Source organism: Myripristis murdjan, chromosome 2, assembly GCF_902150065.1.
Source record: "Myripristis murdjan chromosome 2, fMyrMur1.1, whole genome shotgun sequence".
Classification (NCBI taxonomy): Eukaryota; Metazoa; Chordata; class Actinopteri; order Holocentriformes; family Holocentridae; genus Myripristis; species Myripristis murdjan.
Genome location: NC_043981.1, coordinates 11477463 through 11499366, shown reverse-complemented (window position 1 = coordinate 11499366; position 21904 = coordinate 11477463). Strand labels below are relative to the sequence as shown.

At 42.1% G+C, this 21904-nt stretch overlaps 3 protein-coding genes across 5 annotated transcripts; all 3 read left to right on the top strand.

Moving 5' to 3' along the window:
- The first annotated feature begins 112 nt into the window (after positions 1-112).
- Positions 113-5746, top strand: cnppd1 (cyclin Pas1/PHO80 domain containing 1). Its single transcript, XM_030071839.1, has 8 exons — positions 113-378; positions 794-896; positions 1356-1437; positions 2263-2383; positions 2535-2663; positions 2780-2841; positions 2936-3053; positions 3320-5746. Exons 1-8 carry the CDS (start codon positions 316-318, stop codon positions 3968-3970), a joined length of 1329 nt encoding a protein of 442 aa, XP_029927699.1. The 5' UTR covers positions 113-315; the 3' UTR covers positions 3971-5746.
- A 1376-nt stretch (positions 5747-7122) lies between these two features.
- Positions 7123-11099, top strand: prkag3a (protein kinase, AMP-activated, gamma 3a non-catalytic subunit). Of its 3 annotated transcripts, none has more exons than XM_030071119.1 (13): positions 7123-7242; positions 7352-7391; positions 7593-7693; positions 7781-7862; positions 7952-8010; positions 8114-8159; positions 8267-8321; positions 8480-8606; positions 9025-9190; positions 9281-9318; positions 9466-9612; positions 9727-9918; positions 10843-11099. In XM_030071119.1, the coding sequence occupies exons 1-12, from the start codon at positions 7225-7227 to the stop codon at positions 9841-9843; spliced, it is 996 nt and encodes a 331-aa protein (XP_029926979.1). In that variant the 5' UTR covers positions 7123-7224; the 3' UTR covers positions 9844-9918; positions 10843-11099. The 3 variants fall into 3 exon arrangements, with proteins under 3 accessions (XP_029926979.1, XP_029926972.1, XP_029926964.1); XM_030071112.1 differs by having other exon boundaries at positions 8114-8174; positions 9727-9820; XM_030071104.1 differs by having other exon boundaries at positions 8114-8174.
- A 1250-nt stretch (positions 11100-12349) lies between these two features.
- On the top strand, positions 12350-21786 carry retreg2 (reticulophagy regulator family member 2). The gene is made up of 9 exons (XM_030068533.1): positions 12350-12682; positions 13603-13706; positions 14585-14615; positions 15011-15140; positions 16065-16149; positions 16595-16732; positions 17012-17100; positions 17715-17850; positions 18362-21786. Exons 1-9 carry the CDS (start codon positions 12429-12431, stop codon positions 19126-19128), a joined length of 1734 nt encoding a protein of 577 aa, XP_029924393.1. The 5' UTR covers positions 12350-12428; the 3' UTR covers positions 19129-21786.
- Positions 21787-21904: the final 118 nt, after the last annotated feature.

Genomic DNA, 21904 nt, shown 5'->3' with positions numbered 1-21904 from the left:
TGAAAGTGTAGTCTAAATGTAACTCATGGGCTCCGGGCGCCTGGTTTAGGACTTGTTGTTCAGCCGTCATTTTGGCAGGGTGATGAGCTGTCAAACCAGTTGTGTAACAGCTGAGAGCAGCCTCTCCCGCGGCTCCCCCGCCCACCCGCGTCGGGCTGGAGACGGAGGGAAACACTCTGTCCTCGGCGCTGACACTCGGGGCGTGGAGCTAGCAGACGCATTGCACTTAGCGAGGCGGCGGCCCAGGCTGATAAGTCGTTTTCTCCGACATTTGGCTCGCTAACTAGTTTAGCTAGCTGATGTTCAACCGGCAGCATGGATTTCGACGCGTTATTTAACGAGCGGACATTTCAGCTGTCGGACTTCCAGGAATTTACGGTATGTTGTGCGGCGAGGACGAGAAACTACGACGTAGCGTTAGCTTAGCTGCTAATGCTATCAAGGTGCTCAATACTAGCTAAGCTAAGCCAATTGCGGGGCTGTGGCCCGACGTTTTATTTGTTGGAAACTGTCCAATTTATTCGTGTTTAGTAGATGTTGTGGCAGTAATCAGTTATTACTCAATAATGGTAGACAGTCTTGGGCCCAACTTAGCTCTAGCGTTAGCATGTTAAAGCTCAAGCGTAACGGAAACTTTAAATAACAGTAGCTGTCTTAAATAATCGGTTACTAAGCTCGCGATGTTCGCTTCTAATTTGTTAACGTACATATTTGGTGTATTACATTCAGCTTGTTGCTTCATATGTTATATTATATTGCCCTTAAGTTAAACCACAACTCTAATGTTTTGCAGTTTCTTCCTGGACACCAGAAGTTGTCTGAAAGAGTGAGAAAGCGACTGTATTACGGCCTGGACCAAGACGTCTCTCTGGATGCCCTGTCTTGTCCTGTTACAGGTGAGTCAAAGCCTGTTAAATTACATTTGCACATTAAAATGGTGCTGTAAAACTAAACAATACCCAAAACTCGTAATTGGTGTATTTGGCACAACTTCAGGTTTTTAGGTAGGTATATACTTTATTCATCCCGCAGGAAATTCACATTTTCTTCAGCAGTATCCACAGATTACAGATTAAGTAAATAAAAAATAGAAATAAAGAATAAGATCTAAGTATAACAGAATAAGATCTGAGTACAACAGAATAACTTAAGTACAACCCAGTGTGCAAAAAGCAATGTGCAACAAAAAAAAACAGAAAAAAACGTGTGCATGGGTGTATAAAATGTGCATAGAGGTAGGTCAATTTACTTGCACAGATCTCAAGTATGCAGTGAGCAGAATCCTCTTAAAAAAATACAAATAGATAGACTCATTCAACAGCTTTCATCTCTTTCTCCACTCTCTTGGTTTCCAGATATTGCCGTAGAGATCCTCCAGAAATCTGCTCCTAGCCCGATCCGGAAGCTCCAGAAGAAGTATGCTGCTCATGTTGCCAGGTTTGTGCTCAGCATGCTGAGTGTGCACTCAGTCTAGACATTTGACACTTTACACAGTGTGTAGTAGACCTGGTATGGTATTCTCATCTCCCGATACTACCATCATACTTGGATAGTATTGCAATTTGATATCACAGTTTATTGTGAATTATACTCTAGTTAGTTGTTGTAAAATTTCAAGAAGCTGTTATTATCCTAGAGGTCGTAATAGGAAATTTTGTACAATGATGTCAGCTTCCAAAAAAATGCTCTCTCTACCATGAAATGGCTACTATGGGAGGTAACATTATCGCACATGAATAAAATGTGGCTCATTGAATCCCTAAGAGTCTCAGCTTTTCAGTCAAACCCAAATTATGCAACTCCCAGTCTGCACAAATACACCGTTTTACAGTATGCCAAAATAACACATTTGTACTGTATGCAAAAACCTGCATGGTATGTGCTACAAACCGCATGGGATTAGCATAAGGTGGGCATATCTGGAAAGGGGAGACCCATGGGTAGCCATAGGAACCATTTTCATCCAGATATCTTGAGGTCAGAGGTGAAGGGACACCTTTGAAATTGCCAGTTTCCCTTTGCCAAAATTTAGCCTAACTTTGGAGCAGTATTTAGTATCCTTGCTGACAATCATGACATACTTGGTACCAAAGGATTCCTTAGGTCATCTAGTTTCATATGATATCAACATCTTTGCTCTAAATTTATTCATTAATTTAAAAATAAAAAAAAGATTTGCAATACTTACTGATTGTGTCTTTTTCCACTACTAGTGGGTAGCATTGTCTAATCATTTAAAACAAAACTGCCTTTTTGTTTCAGGGAGGCATGCATTTCTCCGTGTGCCATGATGCTGGCTCTAGTTTACATAGAAAGGCTCCGACACAGAAACCCTGAATACCTGCAAAAGATTTCTTCCTCTGACCTGTTCCTGATCTCCATGGTATGTGGTTTTGGTTCAGAGGTCATTCTATATGGATCACAACATTATTTCTGGCATGTGAACTGCTCATTCTGCATGGAGTTCATTCCTCATTGGAGCTATACTTATGCTCATGTGTTATGACATGCATTCATTTCTCACTGTGTCTCAGATGGTTGCCAGCAAGTACCTATATGATGAAGGAGAGGACGAGGAGGTTTTCAACGATGAATGGGGGGCAGCTGGGAAGCTGGATGTGCAAACTGTGAATACCCTGGAGATGAATTTCTTGAATGCCATTGTAAGTGCACCTGTGTGTGTGTGTGTCTGTCTGTCTGTCTGTCTGTCTGTCTGTCTGTCTGTCTGTCTGTCTGTCTGTCTGTGTCCCTTGCCTAACCATTGTACCATGTCTTCCAGGAGTGGAGCCTCTTCACTGAGCCTAGTGACTTCTTTGACATATTAAGTCAACTGGAAACCAGGTTGGTGCCATCTGCTTACACCTTCAGCAGTCAGTATTGACCTAACCTGTCTGTGTAAAATGAGTATTATTGACTCTTGGCATCTGGTCCCCAGCATAGCGGAGCGGCAGGGGATGAAACGTGGCTGGTTCACTTACACTGACCTCTGTGTGCTGCTGGAGCAGTCAGCATGGAGACAAGCCCTCACAGCCATCTACCAGCACTTCACCAAGGTGAAAAAGGGAATTGAAAGGGCATTTATTTGCTGGGGATGGGTTCTGAGGCTGTCCTCATTGTTTTTGTGGAATAGCTGTAGAACCTTTTTCTCTGCTCTCTCTTTACTTTTTTTTTTTTTTACCACAAAACTGAACAAGAGAAGGGTTAACTCCAAGTGATTTGAACAAAGAAAATAATTAAATAACAGTGCATGCTGTATTAGAATATTCAGAATGTTTAACGGATTCAGTTTGACTATAGTTTGTTAATTTCACTCCCTCAGGTGTCCTGTATGCTTGGCCTGGTCTATCTGACCAGTGTGGCCGGCCTTATTGCCACCAGCGCCGTGCTGCACCAGCTCAGTCTTCCCAGGAGCAGCCAGCTCCTGGTTCCTCCTCCAGCTGAAGTCAGCCAGGTCCCTGTCCAGACCCCCAGCCTACAACCTGACACCCCTGATTCTGCCTACCGCCTCCCCTGCTGCGTCCAGGGCAACAAGAGTCTAAATCGCCAGACCAGTGCACTTGTAAACAACCAACACCACCAGCCCAGCCCCCCATCAGCGTCCTCCCAGACATCCATTCTATGTCTCTGGGGCTCCCTCCTCGCCTCACTAGGTCACATACACCCCGAACTGAAATCTGAGCTGGAATCTCCCCAGACATGGTCTGCTGCCTCGCTCTTCTGCCCTGGTTGTCTTGCTTCTCTCCCCCCACTTCAGTGTGGGCCCAGGAACACCTCCTCAACGCTGTTTGCTCACGGACCCATCGGTAACCATCAGCTGCATGCACCATGGCTGACTTCCAGCCTCCTTGGGGGTGCAGCGCCAAATCTGGACTCCCGCCTGGGGGTATTGCCCGCTCTCCGGCCGGGACCCTGCCATCCAGAATCCATGTTGCCCCTAGACAAAGCCGAGGCTCTGCTTATACCTGGCTAAAGACCAACAAACTCCACTGCTGTCGACCTGCGGTGATGGATTCTGGAAATGAAACCAGCATTCTTTTCATAACTCATCAACCGCTCACAGTGATGTTTTTCTATACTTTTCCAAATTTAGTATACATGCAAAACAACAAGAATTGCCTTGGGTTACAGCACAGTTTAGTAATCGCTCAAACACTGCAAATGCAAGTGTGGAAATTCACCTAATACCCAAACCTATAGAATGGCAACAGATGAAGTTTTCACACATTTCATGAATATTTGCCATAAGTGAGATGCCATATAGTTCTTTTAATTCTCTGTGTTATATCTGGTTTCACATTTAACCTCATAGCTGATCACAAGGAACTTTAAGAGGATTGGAGAAAATGGAAATCAATATTTCTAGTTTGAAATGTTTTGCTTGCCTGCACTTTGGTTTTGCAAGTTTGTTTGCTACCCACATCTACCTTTGTTGGAAAGTTAAAGCGCGAGAGGCTGATGCAGAGCGATTGTTGTATTTTGAAGTGAGTTTTCATCTAATGTTTCAGCTATGACGCTATAGCTGCATGCTACTTGACAGGTTGGAGAATGTGTTAGGAGGTTCAGCAGCATATTTTGAAGTTGATAAGTTTCATAGTATGTTTATCTTAAAGATAGGGCTTGAGATTGAGAAGAAAGGAGTAGGAGGTTGGTTTTTAACATTCTCATTTTTTGCATCTGTAGGTTTACTGTTTGAAAATGGTCACACCGATACTTCCGGCACTGATTTAGCACAACTGATACTTTTTGTTAACATTGGAGAAATAGTTTTCAAATTGTCTGAAGCCCTCCTTTTTCTTGTAAGTATTCCTTGAACTTGAGAGAAAAAAAAAAAGCTTTGGTCAGGAGAAAGCAGCAAGAAAGGGAATCTTCAGTTGACAATCTGAATGCACATTCTTAGTTTGTATACCTCAGTGTAACTGTCATTAACCACAGACAGCACAGGCAGAAACACCACATTCTGATATTTAAAAGCTAGCCTTTCCTCTCATTTGTTCTCTATTTATTGTGTAATAGGATGCTGCGGATATCATATTTTAATCTTTATTATGTGTGGGGGAATTCATATTTCTGCAACAGGAAGCCACATAACTTTACAACCACTCCTGGGACAGGTCAGACTTTACCACAGTGAAGACATTTTACAAGCCAATATTTTTTACTTTTTTCCTTCCCTTTAGGTAAACCTGTCAGTCAGGGAGGTGGGCTCCTAGAGTTTTAGATGATATCTAGTTATTCTGCTTGGCTTTTTTGAAGTGGAAATGTTGGACATAATGGCATTCACTTGTGAACTTGGATCTGTTTGAAGGCTATTAACCTCTAACCTTTTGATAACATTTCTCTATTGACATGGATGAGACATGATACCACCGTAGACATTGAAACCAAAATATAGCATCTGGAATTTGCACAACTTTATCCATTTCCATTGCAACATATGTCACTCCATGATCATTGCATCCTCAGATTCATCCTGTGAATGCCAGTTTTTTGTGGAAAAGGAAACATGCTAGGGATGGTAATATTTTGACATTATTTACTTGGCTTTACATGGATTTGTTTCCTAGAAAGGCAATGTGGTCCCAGGGACATTTTTTAGATTGAGCCTTTATCACATTGCTCAGAGCATCTGAATTTGAGACATTTGGAAGCACGATGTCCTTTAATTTTGTAAACAATGTAAAATACAAATGATGTAAAAATATGTAGAGAAGCCCAGTCTTAATAAAAAATTGAAATTTCTGCTTAACATTTGTGTGATTATGATGTGTCAGCACTAGATTGTGATTTGTGAGTTGCTTTTAAGGCCGATGCAGGTATCCTAGAGTGTTATTTTCATAGTGTTTGTATTTTAGCTCTTGAGAACATAATTAACTGAAAAACTGCAGTGCACGCTCTGATTTTGCCAAGTTCAGTTGCTTGTTACTGAGCTGAGTAGTTTCAGCTTGTTCATAATTAGCCTATTAATGGGGCTCTAATCTTCTAAGCAAATGCAAATTCTGTTATATCCTTTCCATTCAAAAACAGATCGCTCTGTTGTAGCACAAAAGCAGCAGAAGAACGACCAACTTCTCTCTGGTGTCTATTTATACGGTATGTATGGTATTATATGGTATGGTATTTATATGCTATTTACAAGTTTAGCCTCATGAATGTGCAGCACATATTTTCCACTCATAAATACAACCTTCCAAGTCCCACACGGAGGTACCATGCATTCCCAAAACAGCCTGTGAATTTATGTGTGTAAGAGCGGCAGTACAGTTGGTTTCAAAATATTTCTAAACGTGTCAGAATATAAAGAGAAGGGGAGCATAAGCCCTTGTTAAAATCTACTGAAACCTGATTCTACAACCAACAATGAAAACCCACTATCTCAGAGATTTACGGTAGGTCTTGACATTTAAGCTCTTAAATAGACAAATATTTTTCAGTTAATATTGTTCAAATTATTCATAGTAACTTGGTTCAAAGCTAGCCGTGGCTGATGAGTATTACATCTGTGACGAGATTTGCTCCACAAGCACAGCAAAGCACACTCTTTGGGTTTCCTGTTGAACTCGTGAGGCTCTTTAAAACAATGTAGTACTAACAGCCTGCAGGAAACAGCCCAGAACAAACAAGAGCAACAGCATCACCACCAGCACTGGGTCAGAAGTTACTGTGTTTGCAGCCTGTGTGTGCTGCACCACACTGCAGCTAACATACTTCTGTGATTTTTAATCTGAGCTGTGAAATCCACAGGGATCTGCACTATAATGCATCCTAGTGACTGATGAGTCCCATCACCATGAAGCATCATGTGTCAGCCGCCACCACCCGACATGAATTCTTTCAAAACATATGCATCTGTGTAATCTCCTTTCCCCTCGAAACAGACGGTATTAGCACAGCCCACAGATGGAGATTACGCTCTCAAAAGCCAATCCAGCCCTGTAAGCAACCACGAAGCCGAGGTGACGACAAGTTTGTGTTTAATGGAGACAGGAAGCAGGAGTCTGGAGGGACCGTCCTTACTGGGCCTTTGCCATCTCCCCTCGCCCCACCCAACCCAACCCCCCCTGACCTGACACATACCGCTTGAGAGCTCCTAATATAGACCCAACTGCTTCGTGGGAAGGGGCAAGGAGCAGCGGAGGCCTGTCCGTATGCAGGCATGAGCCGAGCCAGCAGCAGTTTTTGTTTTGTACTGTGAGCGCAACGTTTTTATGGACGCAAAACAGAATCATGGAGCCTCCCTGTCAGGTAAGGCACAATTAAAATTAAGAGATGGAAAACTGGAAAGATAGTGTGTGGTCGCCTTGTGGATTTCGAGCTATTCTGGCAGTCTTTTATGGCGTGTGTTGTGTTGCAGGTCTCATTCCAAAAGAAGAAGAAGGAAATGCAAAATAAAGGTACAGTGGCTATTTCCATTTCTTTCCCCTCCTTGCATGTGTACAGGTTTGTGGGAGCACACATGCATGAATATGGGTGTGTGTGTGTGTTTATGTTTGTTAGTAGCCATGTGGTTTTGTATGCATCTGTGCATGTCAATATGAATATCTGTTATGTTGCTGTAATAAGCCGCGCCTATATGTGACTGTGTCTTCTCCTAGAGGCTGATGCCACAGTCTACATGAATTTCATGAAAAATCACTGCTGCTATGATGCCATTCCAACCAGCTGCAAACTGGTCATATTTGATACCACACTACAAGTAAGAGCAACATCACAAATACTCTATTAAGTATGTGTTATAGCTTGTAAAAGTTAACTCTGACTGTGAATTTATTGATATTTTAAGGTCAAAAAGGCCTTTTTTGCACTGGTGGCCAATGGCCTGAGGGCTGCACCTCTTTGGGACAACAAGTTACAGAGATTTGTGGGTAAGAGGAGAGATTAATGACACAGCCATGGTGAAAAATCACCCTTTGTGAATTATGGTAATAGTGGCATAATTCTCTTCCTCTCACAGGTATGCTGACAATTACAGATTTCATCAATATCTTACATCGCTATTATAAGTCACCCATGGTGAGTAGCAAATACACTGAAGTCAGTTTCAACAAGTTGCACCTAAAATGGCTGAATCATGACTTCGTATTGATCTCTTGGTATTGTGGTTTCCCCCTGCAAGGTTCAAATCTATGAGCTGGAGAGCCACAAGATTGAGACATGGAGAGGTGATTCATTTCAAAGTAAATAACTAACACACGGCCAATGATATCACCGCTGTGTACACGTCTCTGTTGTGATTTCCCGTTAAAGGGCTCTCTCTTTCTCTGTCCAGATGTTTTTCTGCAGTATACCAATCACTTCCTCATTAGCATTTCTCCTGAGGCCAGGTGAGCCCACACAACACTCTCCCACATGTGAAACTGTCCTGCTAAAACTATTATGTAGCACGTCTCATGCACAGATCTGGAAATATATATGTTTTGTCACTCTATAATGTCCTGTTGTCAGTAACTTCCTCGTTCCATACCTTCTCTTCTCCTTGCAGCCTCTTTGATGCCATCTATTCCCTGCTCAAGTACAAGATCCACAGGTTGCCGGTGATTGACCCCGAGTCTGGGAACGTCTTGCACATTCTGACCCACAAGAGAATCCTGAAGTTCCTCCATATTTTTGTGAGCAAGCTTTGACATGGCTCATTGGTGTTAGAGTGACGCTCCCGTTGCATGAAAATGAATTGACCATCACCCCATGAAAGTCATGTTCTCCTCTCGCACTCCCTTTCCTGTTCGAAGCAACTCTCAAACTGCCATGCTGAATTTTGTAAAATGGAGGAGGTGAAAATAAAGAGCAAAAGCTAAGGGTTTTTATGACACCTTGGATTCAGCAGATGGCTCTTTATATTGGCTGTCAAAGATCAGGGGAGCTCAGCAGGAGCTGAATGTCAGCTTTTGCAAACTCCTTTTTGCAAATTAATATAAATTGCTTCTTATTTTGTAAATGCTTAACTACTTTAATTACTCTTACTCAAGAGCAAACAAGCCTCAGCCTCAGTACCAACATTCCTCTTCTGTGGTGTTTGGCTGTTTTCAGGGAGGGAAAGTTCCCAAACCTCAGTTCATTCAGAGGCCGATTCAAGAGCTGGGCATAGGAACCTTCAGCAACATCGCCACGGTTCGTGAAACAGCTACCGTCTATGACGCCCTCTCCATTTTTGTAGAAAGGAGGGTGTCTGCGCTGCCAGTGGTGGACGAGCAAGGTCTGCATTGTTTAAATCCTGATGTAAAGTAGAAAATGTCCAGTCACGGGAGCTGAATCTCTTAAAGCATCCAATTTTTTGTTCCCTCAGGCAAAGTGGTGGCACTCTACTCAAGATTTGATGTGATTGTAAGTTCTGCCTTGGTTTTATTCAAGAAATCAAACAATCTCCTGTAATGTGTTTTGTGAAATCAGGCTGATATTTGCAATTGCATACATTCAAAACATACCATACAGCAGTCAACAAATGGGGTTTCTGTGTTGCTGTGATGGCAGAACCTCGCAGCCCAGAAGACGTACAACAACCTGGACATGACTATGCAGGAGGCCGTTCAGAGACGCACGTGTTTTGTCGAGGGTGTGATTAAGTGCTATCCCGACGAAACCCTGGAAACCATCATCGACCGGATAGTCAAAGCTGAGGTAGAGATCCTCCCCTCAACAGCTGACTTTAGCTTTCTTTCAAGGGCAAAGGCTCTGTGATCATATCGCATGAGAAGCCGAGGTGAACGTCTCCCTCCTCGTCCTGTCTCACAGGTCCATCGGCTGGTCCTGGTGGACAGAGCTGACCTGGTGAAAGGCATCATCTCTCTGTCCGACCTGCTGCAGGCCTTGGTCTTATCCCCAGCAGGTATTGACGCCCTTTTGTCCTAGCACCATGGGTGCTGCGGGTGCCCCTTCCTCCCCTTACCGCCTGTAGGCCTGAGCTCTAGCCCTGAACCCAGGCAGGTAGGCTGTGGATCCCCCCTTCCTCCCTTTTCCTGTCTGGTTTCTAGCCACCAGAGGCTCTGCTGCAACTGTTCATGCAATAACAGAATAAACCACCAATGTAATAACAATTTGCACTGCATAGCATAATAATTGCGTTAGTGGAAGGTACATGGGAGTTGCACAGTTGCATACACATCTGTGAATGGATGAGTTATCTATTGCATTTTGACTTAAATAGTTATCAGGTTAATGATGACATTTTTGAAAACTGGACATTTCACCCTTTGTGTTAATATAATTCATCCCAGTAATGTTCTAATATTGTGATAAGACAAAAAGAAGAGAAAAAATACTTAGAATGAACAAAAGACAGTTTAATTAATCAGTTTAATTATCATTAATAGCAAACCTGCCACTGGGTGACAGTTGAGTATTGAATTTTGATTATTACATTATCAGTTCAGTTATTCTATTTTTTAAAAGTGAAACATTCAACCTTCCCATTAATGTAATAATTATTATGTTAACAGGAAAAAAAAACATATTACATTGAAGGTAGGTACTTTTTATTACATTTGCAGGAAATTTGTCACATCAACTGGTTTATTACATTATACAGAAAATTGTTATTAAGTTAATGGTTTAGCATGTTGGTGTGAAGTTATTACACTGACAGTTGCAACAGGACTTGGCTCACATGTCATGCTGTCACATGTTTGTCAGTGCAACAGAAGAAAATAGCCCCACTGTTAGACAGCCACGTCTTGTGCATGACTCTCTCATACATGCATGTGTCAAACATACATGCATTTGTCACACAACCCCGACTAAAACATGATAGCAGCCTCTCTTGGTTGATGCCTTGCAAGTGAGGATCGCCTGAGCTCTCACTGGGTGCGGTTATAATGCTACACTCAGAATCCTTGTGCTTTTTGTTTTCAGAAATGACGATTGAATGACAGAAACGAAGAGGAAACTGGAGGAAAAATGCCCTTGTGTTGGTGTTTACCTTGATCATAAGACAGGCGTTGTGGTCATAAAAGGGAGTTTTGTGTATTTGGGGGATAGTGGAGTAAAATTAATGGACACAGTGAGCTTACTTCAGGTAACCTACACACTGTGGGTCTGCTTAGTCTTATTTATATTGTAATGAGTATAAAGTCCCCAGCATAGTGTCCATAAAAGCTGCATTTGATCAAATTGATCAATATGATTACTCAAAGTTGTATATTTCTGTATTAAACATTTGTATTAAAGGTTGCACATGGCTGGTCTTTTCAGTAACTGGAAAAATACATCTGGGGAAATGTAAGAGCAAGCTGAAAACAAGTGAAAAATGTGGAGTTCATTCAGGGGTGCACCAGCGATCACACACAGCAATGCACACCTTCACAACACCTTGCAGATGTTTTTTTTTTTTTCTGCTCAACAGAAAGTGACCTGCACCAACAGATAAAAGAGAAGGTAAGATCAGATTCAATAAAACAAGAATAAAACTTTCTCATGAAAACAGTGTCAACATTAAAACTGAGGAGCTTACAATACAAGTGCATATGCTGATGTGCGTTTTTGCACACAGCATCAGCCTGGGGCTCAGAGCACTGCAGAAGCTGGCTGTCATTGGCCTGGGTGATATGTCTCATACAGTGTTTAGGAGGCGTTGCCTTATGCTGATAAAGGCTCAGACACACGCCTCCAGATTAGGAACAGGTGGGATGCAGATTTGGATGGTGTAAACTTCTCGTATAGTTTCTCTTCACATAAAAATATAATAAGATTTTTTATATACATAAGAAATTTAAGAAAATGTTGCTGTATCTGGTTCAACGTGTGCAGCAGCATCTGAACACCACAGGGTGGTACGAAAGAGCTCCGAGCTCACAACACAATTAAAAAAAAAAAAAAAAAAAAAAAAAAAGCAAACACGTGACTGTGTTTTTTTCTAATCCGTCACAGGCCTTGTCAGAGCCATTCGCCCAACCATATTGTAGATACGTCAAGTTGCTGGAAATTAATCTAAACCAACCGGAAATTGAGCAATACTGCCTCCAAGGTAAAAATAAATAAATAAATAAATGTCATGTGTAAACATAGTCATTGCATTTGAAAAGACCTATTGCGTGTATATAGAATACCAAAATTATATCAAATAAAACAGAGCAATCAGTAGATTATATAAGAATATTTAGATGCTAAAACAGTGTTTCAGTCCGAGTTTTCAGCAGCATGCCTCTTCACCAGGCTTACATAAGTAACAATGAATGTATGTTAATTATCTGAGAGGGTTTAGGGCAGTGATTGCATATTAATTGGCTAAAAAAAAAAAAAAATAAATCAGGTTGTTTCCGTGTCATTTTGTACGTTTGTATTTGGCTCACAAGAAAATGTCGCTGTCCCATTTGTCAACATGGTTTTATTTTGAAAGCGGAAACCGGAAGCTTAATTTTTTTCCACTCTGGCTGCTTTGATGTTGGTCATTCCCTACACCCCGTGATCTCCAAAACAACATAACAAAGTAGGGGGAAAACATGGCGAGCGGAGAGGAGGCCAGAAGACGCCCCTCGGTTACCTCCTCTTCGGTCGGCCTGGAGGCCCTGTTCCCCGCCGGGGCGTCGGAGCAGGCCTGCGGGGACGGCAACCCGGAGCTCGTCCGCCTGCGGGAGCGTCTCCAGGGCTGGCTATCGCAGTACGAGCCCCTGCTGCTGTGGGTGCAGAGGCTGCTCGTCTGGGAGAGGCCGTTGTACAGCATCTTTGTCGCCCTGACACTCAACACCTTATTCTGGTAAACGTCAAGATGTTTATTTGTTGTTGTTTATGGTTGTTTATCACCGGTATCGCTGCAGCCGTTAGCTAGCGGGCTAACTTTAGCCAAGCTGCATTACTAGTGAACGTCAGGATAAGTTAGCTAATCCCACGTCTTTAGCCGCATGCTAACGCACTCTTCGCGGCAGTTTAACTTAATTTCCAGCTCGGATAATTCGGCGACATGTCTTAAAGAATATTTTAGGATGGTGTGTGGTCGTGACAGAAAGTTATTTTGAAATGTTAGGCATGGTAACTCTTGTTTAGCTCAATCCTGGCAGCCTCATGTCGCTTCCTGCCAGCTGTCACTTTCTCCCTACTCATATTCTACTAGCACGATATGGACAACATGTCACAACACGATATTTATGCCAAATATCTCGGTGGCGATACGATATACGATATGACTATGGGTTCACAGGTATTTGAAATTTAAAGTGTGGCCACAGTGACTCTTTAAAGACAGCATAATAATACCAAATGGACGTAGAAAGTGCAATTACTGTTGTCTTAGGCTGCATTAAAATAAATAAATTTAAAAACAGTGAAAGTCAAACATGTTGGTGCAATATCTCAATGCTTCAACAATGTTTTAAGTGTAAATTGAGCCTTCCTTAAAAAACAGCATCATAATACAAAGTGGATGTGGAGAATGCAGTTACTTTACAAAATATTTTATTTTATTTTATTTGATCAGTCACTGTATTCGGCTAACCATAACTCTAATTTTTATCGTCCATATTGTTGCCTTTTGAGATTTTAATATCATGCCTGATCAGATATCAATATATCGTTCAGCCCTGTTTACTAAAACGTGGAAGTTTCCTAATAGTGATTTGTGTTTCCATTATGTCCATGCTGCTGTTGAACATAACGCACGTTGTTTTATCAATTTCTCAGGCTCCTGTCCTCCACCTCCCTGCGGCCCCTGTTCCTGCTCAGTGTGTCCCTGCTGGGACTCATGCTGCTGGAGAGATGGAAGCACAAATTGCCCCTCATCACTGGTAAGCCCGGCACTTATGTAATTTGAATCTTGTCCTCTGGGTTTGTCACTCATTACACAAGCAAATGTTCAGTGTTGCTAAGATAAAAGCTGTCGTCGTGGAGCCGTGCACCTTCATTGGGTGAAAAATCCTCGCTGAATTTATACGTGATCATTTTTTTTGGTGTTGGTGATTGGTGGTTGATCAGGCAGAGTTTTGCACGTATGTTAAAATCCTGTTGTCATGCTCCTGTTTTTTCCAAGACAAAAATAAATAAATAAATAAAATACTAGGAAATTTTGAAGGTTGATAACAGTTCACAATAGTTTTTCCAATTGTGTATCCCCCCAGAATTGAAGTTTGGTAGGGTGATAAAACCTCTTTAAAAATTAATAAATAAATAGTTTTAAAAATCAGCAGTCAGACAACAGGACACCAAAACTTTTCACTTTTTTGTTAAATAAAAGTCAGTATAAAGGCAAAATAATATATTTGCTTAGCCTTATCAAAAATGCTGGGCTCCAGGGTCTGTAAAACACAAGGCGGACATGTAGAAAATGTAGATTTAAATGACTCTGTTAATCATTGGCCAAGAATGAAAACTAATGTGAGTTTGAAACCTGATGACCCAGCGTTATATTTTATTTTTTAATATTATTATTATTATTTTTTTTCATAATTAAAAAATATGTCTGTTCACTTGGAAAGGGAAAATTTGTTGAGACTCTGTTCACCCTAAGGTTCCACAATTTTCTTTAATCTCTTTCAATTTGCATATATTTGCTTTGAGTCTTGTGTGTTCAGTGTTTGACTCATTACTCAAGCACATTTTCTTGTTACCTCGACTGAAATATGCACAAGATCAACAGCTGATCATGTCTTCCTCTCTTGTGTTGCAGTTCAACATGCAGAGGCCCACCCAGTGCAAAGGTGCGTAGTGTATACATTGTAAACAGAGTGCCTGCATTATAATATTTTCTGCTGTGCCACTCTGTTATTCTCATTTCCTGAGCTCAGTTTAGTTAAACTTTTATCATGTTATGTAAAGGTTCCACAGTGTCTCTGTCTCTGTGGTGTGATTTTCATCATCTCTTCACATTTCCTAACATGTAATCATAACTGGTGTTATTCTGCTGGTCCAGTTTGGTCAGTTTTGTTTGTGTTCACTGGTGAGTCTCCCTTCCTCCTTGCATGTGGAATGCTATGCAGCCTCTCTCTGAAACCTCAAGTATAGCCTGTTAAGTGCAGGTTATTGCTCTTTGCAAGTGTTGATTTTGTAACTCTCTTCTTTGTTTGTGCGTGTGTTTGTCCTCCTCTGCACACAGAGAAACCATGAGCGTGGAGCAGCGCCTGCTCAGCGTTCCCGAGCTCAGCCACCACCTGGCAGAAAGCTACCTGACCTGCTGCCTCTACCTGCAGGAGATGCTGCAGTACAAACGTCAGAACCACGGCAAGGTACAGCGCTTCGGCTCTGGACTCCAGGGCCAAACAGATAACACAATTAAAACAGTTACGGTGAATTACAGGCAACGGGAAATGGGAATGTGAATACGTGTAGAGCGAGGAGAATCATTATAATATTGTGCCTTTGATCCATCCTGGAGTCTGAAAGTCAGATATTTTACCCCTCCTCATGTTAACTATATGTCTGTGAGATATTTGGTTAGTCTTCACGCAGCGCCTCGATCGGAGTGAAGGCATGTCTATATCAATGCTAAATTGATTGTGATATAAGACTAGATGTCATCTGGGATTTTGGATATTGTAATATGGAGATATGGTATAGATATATGTCTTTTCCTGGTTTTAAAGCCTGCATTAGAGTAAAGATATGCACTTTTCTGAGTGGATTAGACTCAGAAAAGGATTCTACTTTTTGTATTATTTGCCTCTAGATGCTTGGTCATCATATTTGCTTTTAAGATAGTTGTTAATTTAAAATCCCTTTTGTGTAAACATCTTCATCCCTACAATACTGTTGCAATATCAAAGTATTCAGCCAAACATATCATGATAATTGATCCACCATTTGATAATTTGTCCATATTGCCATTACCGTAAGACAGAATAGGTCTTTGGATTCAGTTAAGCAACCATCTAAATGGTTATGATGGGATGTGAATCTGCATAGCTGGGATGAGTGTGTGTCTCTCAAATATGTTTTCCTTTTTCTGTCACTCTCTGTCTTTGATGTTATATACTATATAAAACCGCTGCTGTCAAAAACAAGCTATATGATCTCCTCAGGCGCTGCAGTTGCAACACATTCAGACGTTGTACCCTCTCACACACCCGACACCTGCAGAGATTCAACTTTTTCCACTTCCTCCCCTGCACCCCGACTCCTCAGTAACCCTGTTTACCTTCTCTGCTTCCCAGTTCTGTGCGATGATGTGCAGCGGCTGTTTTGTGCTCGCTGTGGTCGGACACTATGTACCAGGAATCATGATCTCCTACATCATAGGTGAGCTATCTTTGACCTCATCGGCATCAGAAGCTCTTTGATGTGCCAGGCCCTGAACTTTCCGTAGCATTCTTTGTCTCTCATTACTACCAGAGGGTGCGGTTATTGTTAATGGCAGTGTTGCTTTAAAGCAAAGTAATTACATTTTGTTGTGGTTTGCATTCTTCGTTAATGACTTCTATAGGACCAATATCAGCAATCCTGTTTGTTCTCATTTCACCCTTACATTGCTGTGTAATTGTGCTAAGTGGTTATATAGATTTTTTTTCACATCCTCTTGTTAAGTATATCTCTTTATATCACATAAAGTAGCTGCATCGTCCATGCCAAGTCTGCCGTTTTTGCACGTAAAGTATCCACTCTATGTGCGAGTACCATGATATTTCAGTAGTTGTGCTGGACAAGGGTAGTCATGTTTTTTTTTTTTGTGAATGTGTCTGTCCAGCCTTAAGTGTGCTGCTGTGGCCGCTGGTGGTTTATCATGAGCTGATCCAGAGGATGTACACCGGCTTGGAGCCAATCCTGATGAAACTGGACTACAGCATGAAGGGAGATACCGAGCACCGCAAGCACGACAAGAGGAGTGAGTGTTCTTGTAAAGCCCCAGACATAGATTTAAGCATGGTTTTTAAAGGAAACCAGCAGTGCTTGTGGTTGTAATATTGATACAAGCTGTTAGTGTGTATGTTCTGCAGGAAAAAAAAAACATAAACCCTATATTTTACTTGTGAAGGCATGGCATAATATAGAATGCCACTCCCGTCAGCCATCACTACCATGTGACGCTGGTGTTCATCTGAAGTTCACATTTCCCAGTCGTGGGTGCCATTTTAAAAGTGTGTGTGTACGTGTGTGTTAACAGAGGTGAAGAAGGAGTCGGAGGAGGGGGACGAGCCCAGGGCCGAGACGGAGAGCGAGAGCGAGGAGGAGCTGTCCTGTTTCGCTCCAACGGTAAGGACATGCAGGATAAAACCCATCCAGCACCACAGGCGTTAGAGTGTGTGCACAGCAGCCGTAAGGCCGCCTATGGGAGCAGGGCAGCATTCAGGAGCGTGACATTTGGTGTGACAAGATTCATCGTGGTCCTCGTGATTGTGAGGACGGTACAACAGCAGGACTGTTAAGTAGCTTCAATCAATTATCCACTTGGCTGCATTTCAGAAAGCAAAGGCAAAGGAATGTCGATTATTAGATCGACATGCTTATTGGAAGTGTTTTATTCACAAAAAAACACACAATACTGTACCTGTGAGACCACTGTGTATTATCATTAAAAACATAAAGCTTTTCTTTAAACATATGACTGTACATTTAAGAATTTGATCGGCCTTTCCAGCTCTCAGGCCTGAGGAATGAGCTGTCTGAGGAGAAAATGATTCATGAGAAAGACAACAAGGAAAAAATGTGATAAATATGTGTACATTTTTTCGGATTCCATAAATCATCCTTCAGTTATTTATTTTTAATTCAACCTTTATTTCACCAGGCAAGTCATTAAGAGCAAATTCTGATTCTTAATCTTCATAACCAACACTGCCTCACTGTGCTGTGGTGTCGTTGGTCAGGTGGATGTGAAGACCACGGCTCTGGCGATGGCCATCACAGACTCAGAGCTGTCAGACGAGGAGGCGTCCATCTTGGAGAGCGGAGGGTTCTCAGTGTCCAGAGCCACCACTCCTCAGCTCACCGACGTCTCTGAAGGTAAACATCACTGGAAATGACGTGTGGCCTTGAGCACACACTGTTTCCAGGATCTGCTGATATATAACATTCACTTTCTCAGTCGGTTTTGCTTTATCTTCACAACATGTAAGACTACAGCGTCTACATGTTTTTATCTCAACTGGGGTTTTCCTGGTTAGGGAAGGTTACTTAAAAATAAAAATATTGATTATAATAATAACATCATTTTGATAAGCAAAGAAGAAGATGCTTTCAGAAAACAGTGGTTCTCTGTACCAAAATAGTTTTAGCATTCTAACTGTGTAACCGCAGGGCTTTTCCACACAGGTCTACTTATATAGTCCAAATCCTGACTTGTAGTGCCCTCACTTCTTCATATTGCAAAATGATCATCTGTTCTTTTTTGTCCTGTTTTTACCAGAATTTTTGCATGCTTTCTTTTGGTTGTTTGGGATAGAACTTGCACTTGGTAAATAAAGTTGACTTTGATGCCATCTAAATAAATCTGACCTGCTTTCTGCACCCCCAGACATGGACCAGCAGAGTGTGCACAGTGACCCAGAAGAAGCCTACCTGCGGGACTTGCCCGAGTTCCCCTCAGTTGAGGAGTTCCCGTCCATCGAGCACGGGCTGCTCCACTTCCCCATGCGAGTCCCCAGCCAGGGTGACGGAGCCCAGGGGGGGGAAACGTTGGAGGGTGAGCCTCTGAGCCCGGCAAGCCTTCTCATCCAGCACCTGGCATCCCCGCTCCACTTCGTGAACACACACTTCAACGGACACGGACGGCCACCCGGAGGAGAGGGGGGCACGGGAGACGAGAGAGCGGGGAGGCAAGGAGGAGAGGGAAAGGAGGCCACGGTAACCCAGGGCACTCAGCGGTCCTTGGAGGCCTTGAGTGAGGAGATCGTGAGCACGGCCATCTCCACCGTAGTGCAGAACACTCTGTCAGCTCTGCTGCGCTCCAGCGAGGCCAGCGAGGAGCCCTCCCTGGCCGAGTTCCTCCCCACCGAAACCCCCCCAGGCGCTCTGGAGACCTACGCCACCCCTGCTGCGACGGCGACGTTGGGGCCCGACGAGGACCCGGACGAAGCGGTTATGACAGAAAGCGGCGCCGGCGAGGAGGTGCCTGACGACACGCTAGTTCCAACCGAGGAAGAGGACTTTGAGCTTCTGGACCAAAGTGAACTGGAGCAGATGGACGAGGGGCTGGGCTTCAGCTCTGACAGACAGGCAGCAGGAGGAGCCTCAGGAGCTCCAGACACACCTCCGTCTCCCCAGCATCAACCACAGTCCTAGCTTCTCTGTTGCCTCCCCCCGATCCATCTACAACTGTTTTGTTTTTATTTGTACAGGTTAGAACTTCATCTTACACATACCTACTGCTACATACAGTTATCAGAAAGATTTGGGTTGAGTGGCCGTGGGTTCGTGATTTTGTGGCAGACGGGTGAGATTACTTGGTGTGTTTGGCTTTCGCAGACGCCACTGTTTGTTTCAGACTTGGTACCTGGGTTGTGTTGCTTCCAGTCCAGGAAGCAGCCAATCATGAGCTCAAGGTCTGGTCAGCTACTGCATTCAGAATGATACAACACCGATCTTTGTACAAACTGTAACAGGAATCATTAGTGATATAATTTTGCGTCCACAAGAGAGGTTTTTGTTGTGTCGTAATGCATGCAGGCTTGATGTTTCGTGGTGTCAGATGAGGGCATCTTCTGGGCAGAGCTAGCTTGGGGTAAAATTTATAGAGGAGTCATTATTGTCATGGGTGGCATAACGTTACACCTCATCTACCATCTCACAAGAGACTCCAGCCCTCTTTCTCACTGTGCTTTGAGAGAAACCGATCTGAGCTTAGTCTCCTGTCACAATACTGTGATAATGCCCCTGTTTTTCACCTTGGCTAAGAGCTTTAAGGAACAGTTCACCCAAAATACAAAAAAAAAAAAAGATATCTTCTCATTTGCCCTTGTGCAATCTGTCCATCCAGAACTCAAACTAAGAAAAACAGCGGCAGCTCTTTCCAAAAACAATGACACAGATACTCGGCATCAACCCACAACCCTGGGGGGAGAAGAGTTTTGTTGGGAAATATTTCCTGCAAGCTGTATCACCGTCATTGTTTTTGGAAAAAGCTCAAGCTGCTAAATATTTCACATCTAAAGTTTTGACAGTGTGAGCCCCGCATACATATACACATTGTATTTGGGTGAAGAGATACTGACCGGAGACCTCGCCAAATCATACAGAAACGATCTGGATGGTTAGATTGCATTAGGTGCCAAAAGACTTTGTTTATTTGTATTTTGGGTGAACTGTTCCTTTAACCCTTCCACCTTGTTTTCAGTCACTAGCAGATGTTTATTTAGATGGTCTTATTGAGAGAGTTGAAATGTTGGATTCTATAGCTAATAATATATGATAAATTATTTAATTTAAAGGTCAGTTAATGGAACTTTATCATGCTGAGGGAAAATGTAAAAGTAATAGATTTTATCTCTTCAGTTGCCCATAATGATTATATGATATACATTTTAATGATCACGCCATGGACTCCCAAGTCTCAAGTGTAGTTACATATCCCCAGTGTTTTACATAGTAAAACAACCATAGTGTTATCTGTCACATTACCCTTATTCCGAGGTTACAGCTTTGTCAAAAAGCATTCAGTCACTAGTGGTCAGTTTCACTTGTTGCCTGGAAATGAAACGAATGCTTCGACTGTCTTGGATGTTGAACAAGCAAGATCATTACACACAAGTGACTTCGATGAGGCATCATAAAAGAATTGCTCCTGAATTTGATTGTGAGTGAGGCCTGAATTTTATTGATACTTGTGAATATAATTTCCTTTTTCCATTCAAAGCATTAAGTAACTGTATTTATTGTTGAGCTCCCACTCTGTTGAAAGTACAGGCCGACTCATGTCCAACTGTTTGTACATGTATATTCATCGCTGGGATGTGTATATTTACAAAGGATCTAGTTTGCGCCACAACAAGTCCATGCATGCCATGCATCACGCATGTATTTACCATGATCAATATTTGAGGTCAACCTTCTAAAGAATGTTATTTTTACTCAAGCAGAGTTTTTCTTTTTTGAAAGAATATATAAATTTAATGACATGTTACTTTGGCCGCTGCTGGGGATTTATGGAAAATTTGAAAAGACAAACTGGCAAGAAAAAAAAGCAGTGTTCAATTGTTTGAACAGGCTGGTTTTACATTTGTATAGCACTCAGCATCTGAATCTCAGGCGTGGGTTGTACAAATTGAATATAACGTTGCAGACTACGTGTCCATTTCCCAACTTGTCATAGTGCACTGTATTTGTACTAACCTTTCCTTTTCTTGGTCAATGCCTCCTTGTGTATAGTGTAGAAATGCTAAAGGAACGTGTATATTCTGCATGTAAAAACAGCACTCTGTCGAAGTTGTCCTTGTCAACTGATAAAATACTGCACAATTTGTGACCAATTTGAAGGTTTCAGTTTAATTGGGCCCATTAAATTTAGACATAAATATCTGATTACCAGTGAGACAAATAAGTTTTGATGTATTTTCATTTTTCAAAAACTCCCCCATTGTAAATGAAAACAGGCGGCAAGTCGTGACATCAGATTTAGAGAAGGATATTAACAAAGACTAGTTTGTGTATCGTAGTAGTGTGTTTGTTTTACGCTTAAAAAAATATCGCTTCTTGAACTATATAAAGGCACTTAACAAGAACTGTACAATTTAAAAAGAAACAAAAAAGGAATCTATTTTCTAATTTCTCCTTTTTTTCCAGAAAGTACTCAGTTTGATCTTTTACATCTATAACTACAACACAGCTGCCAGGGAAGAGTTTCACAACAGCTCAAAAGATTTATTGTCATTTCAACTGGTTAAACCAAATTGCAACTACACATGTGGAAGTAAAAGAGAATAAAAGAACAAACTGAAACAAATACGAAATGTGGCACTGAAATTTATGGTTCATCTGCTTTTATTCTTTTTAACCTATCTTTCTCACTCTCCTCTAGACCAGCTGGAAACCTGACATGCGGACATACAAGTTCTCATGTCTC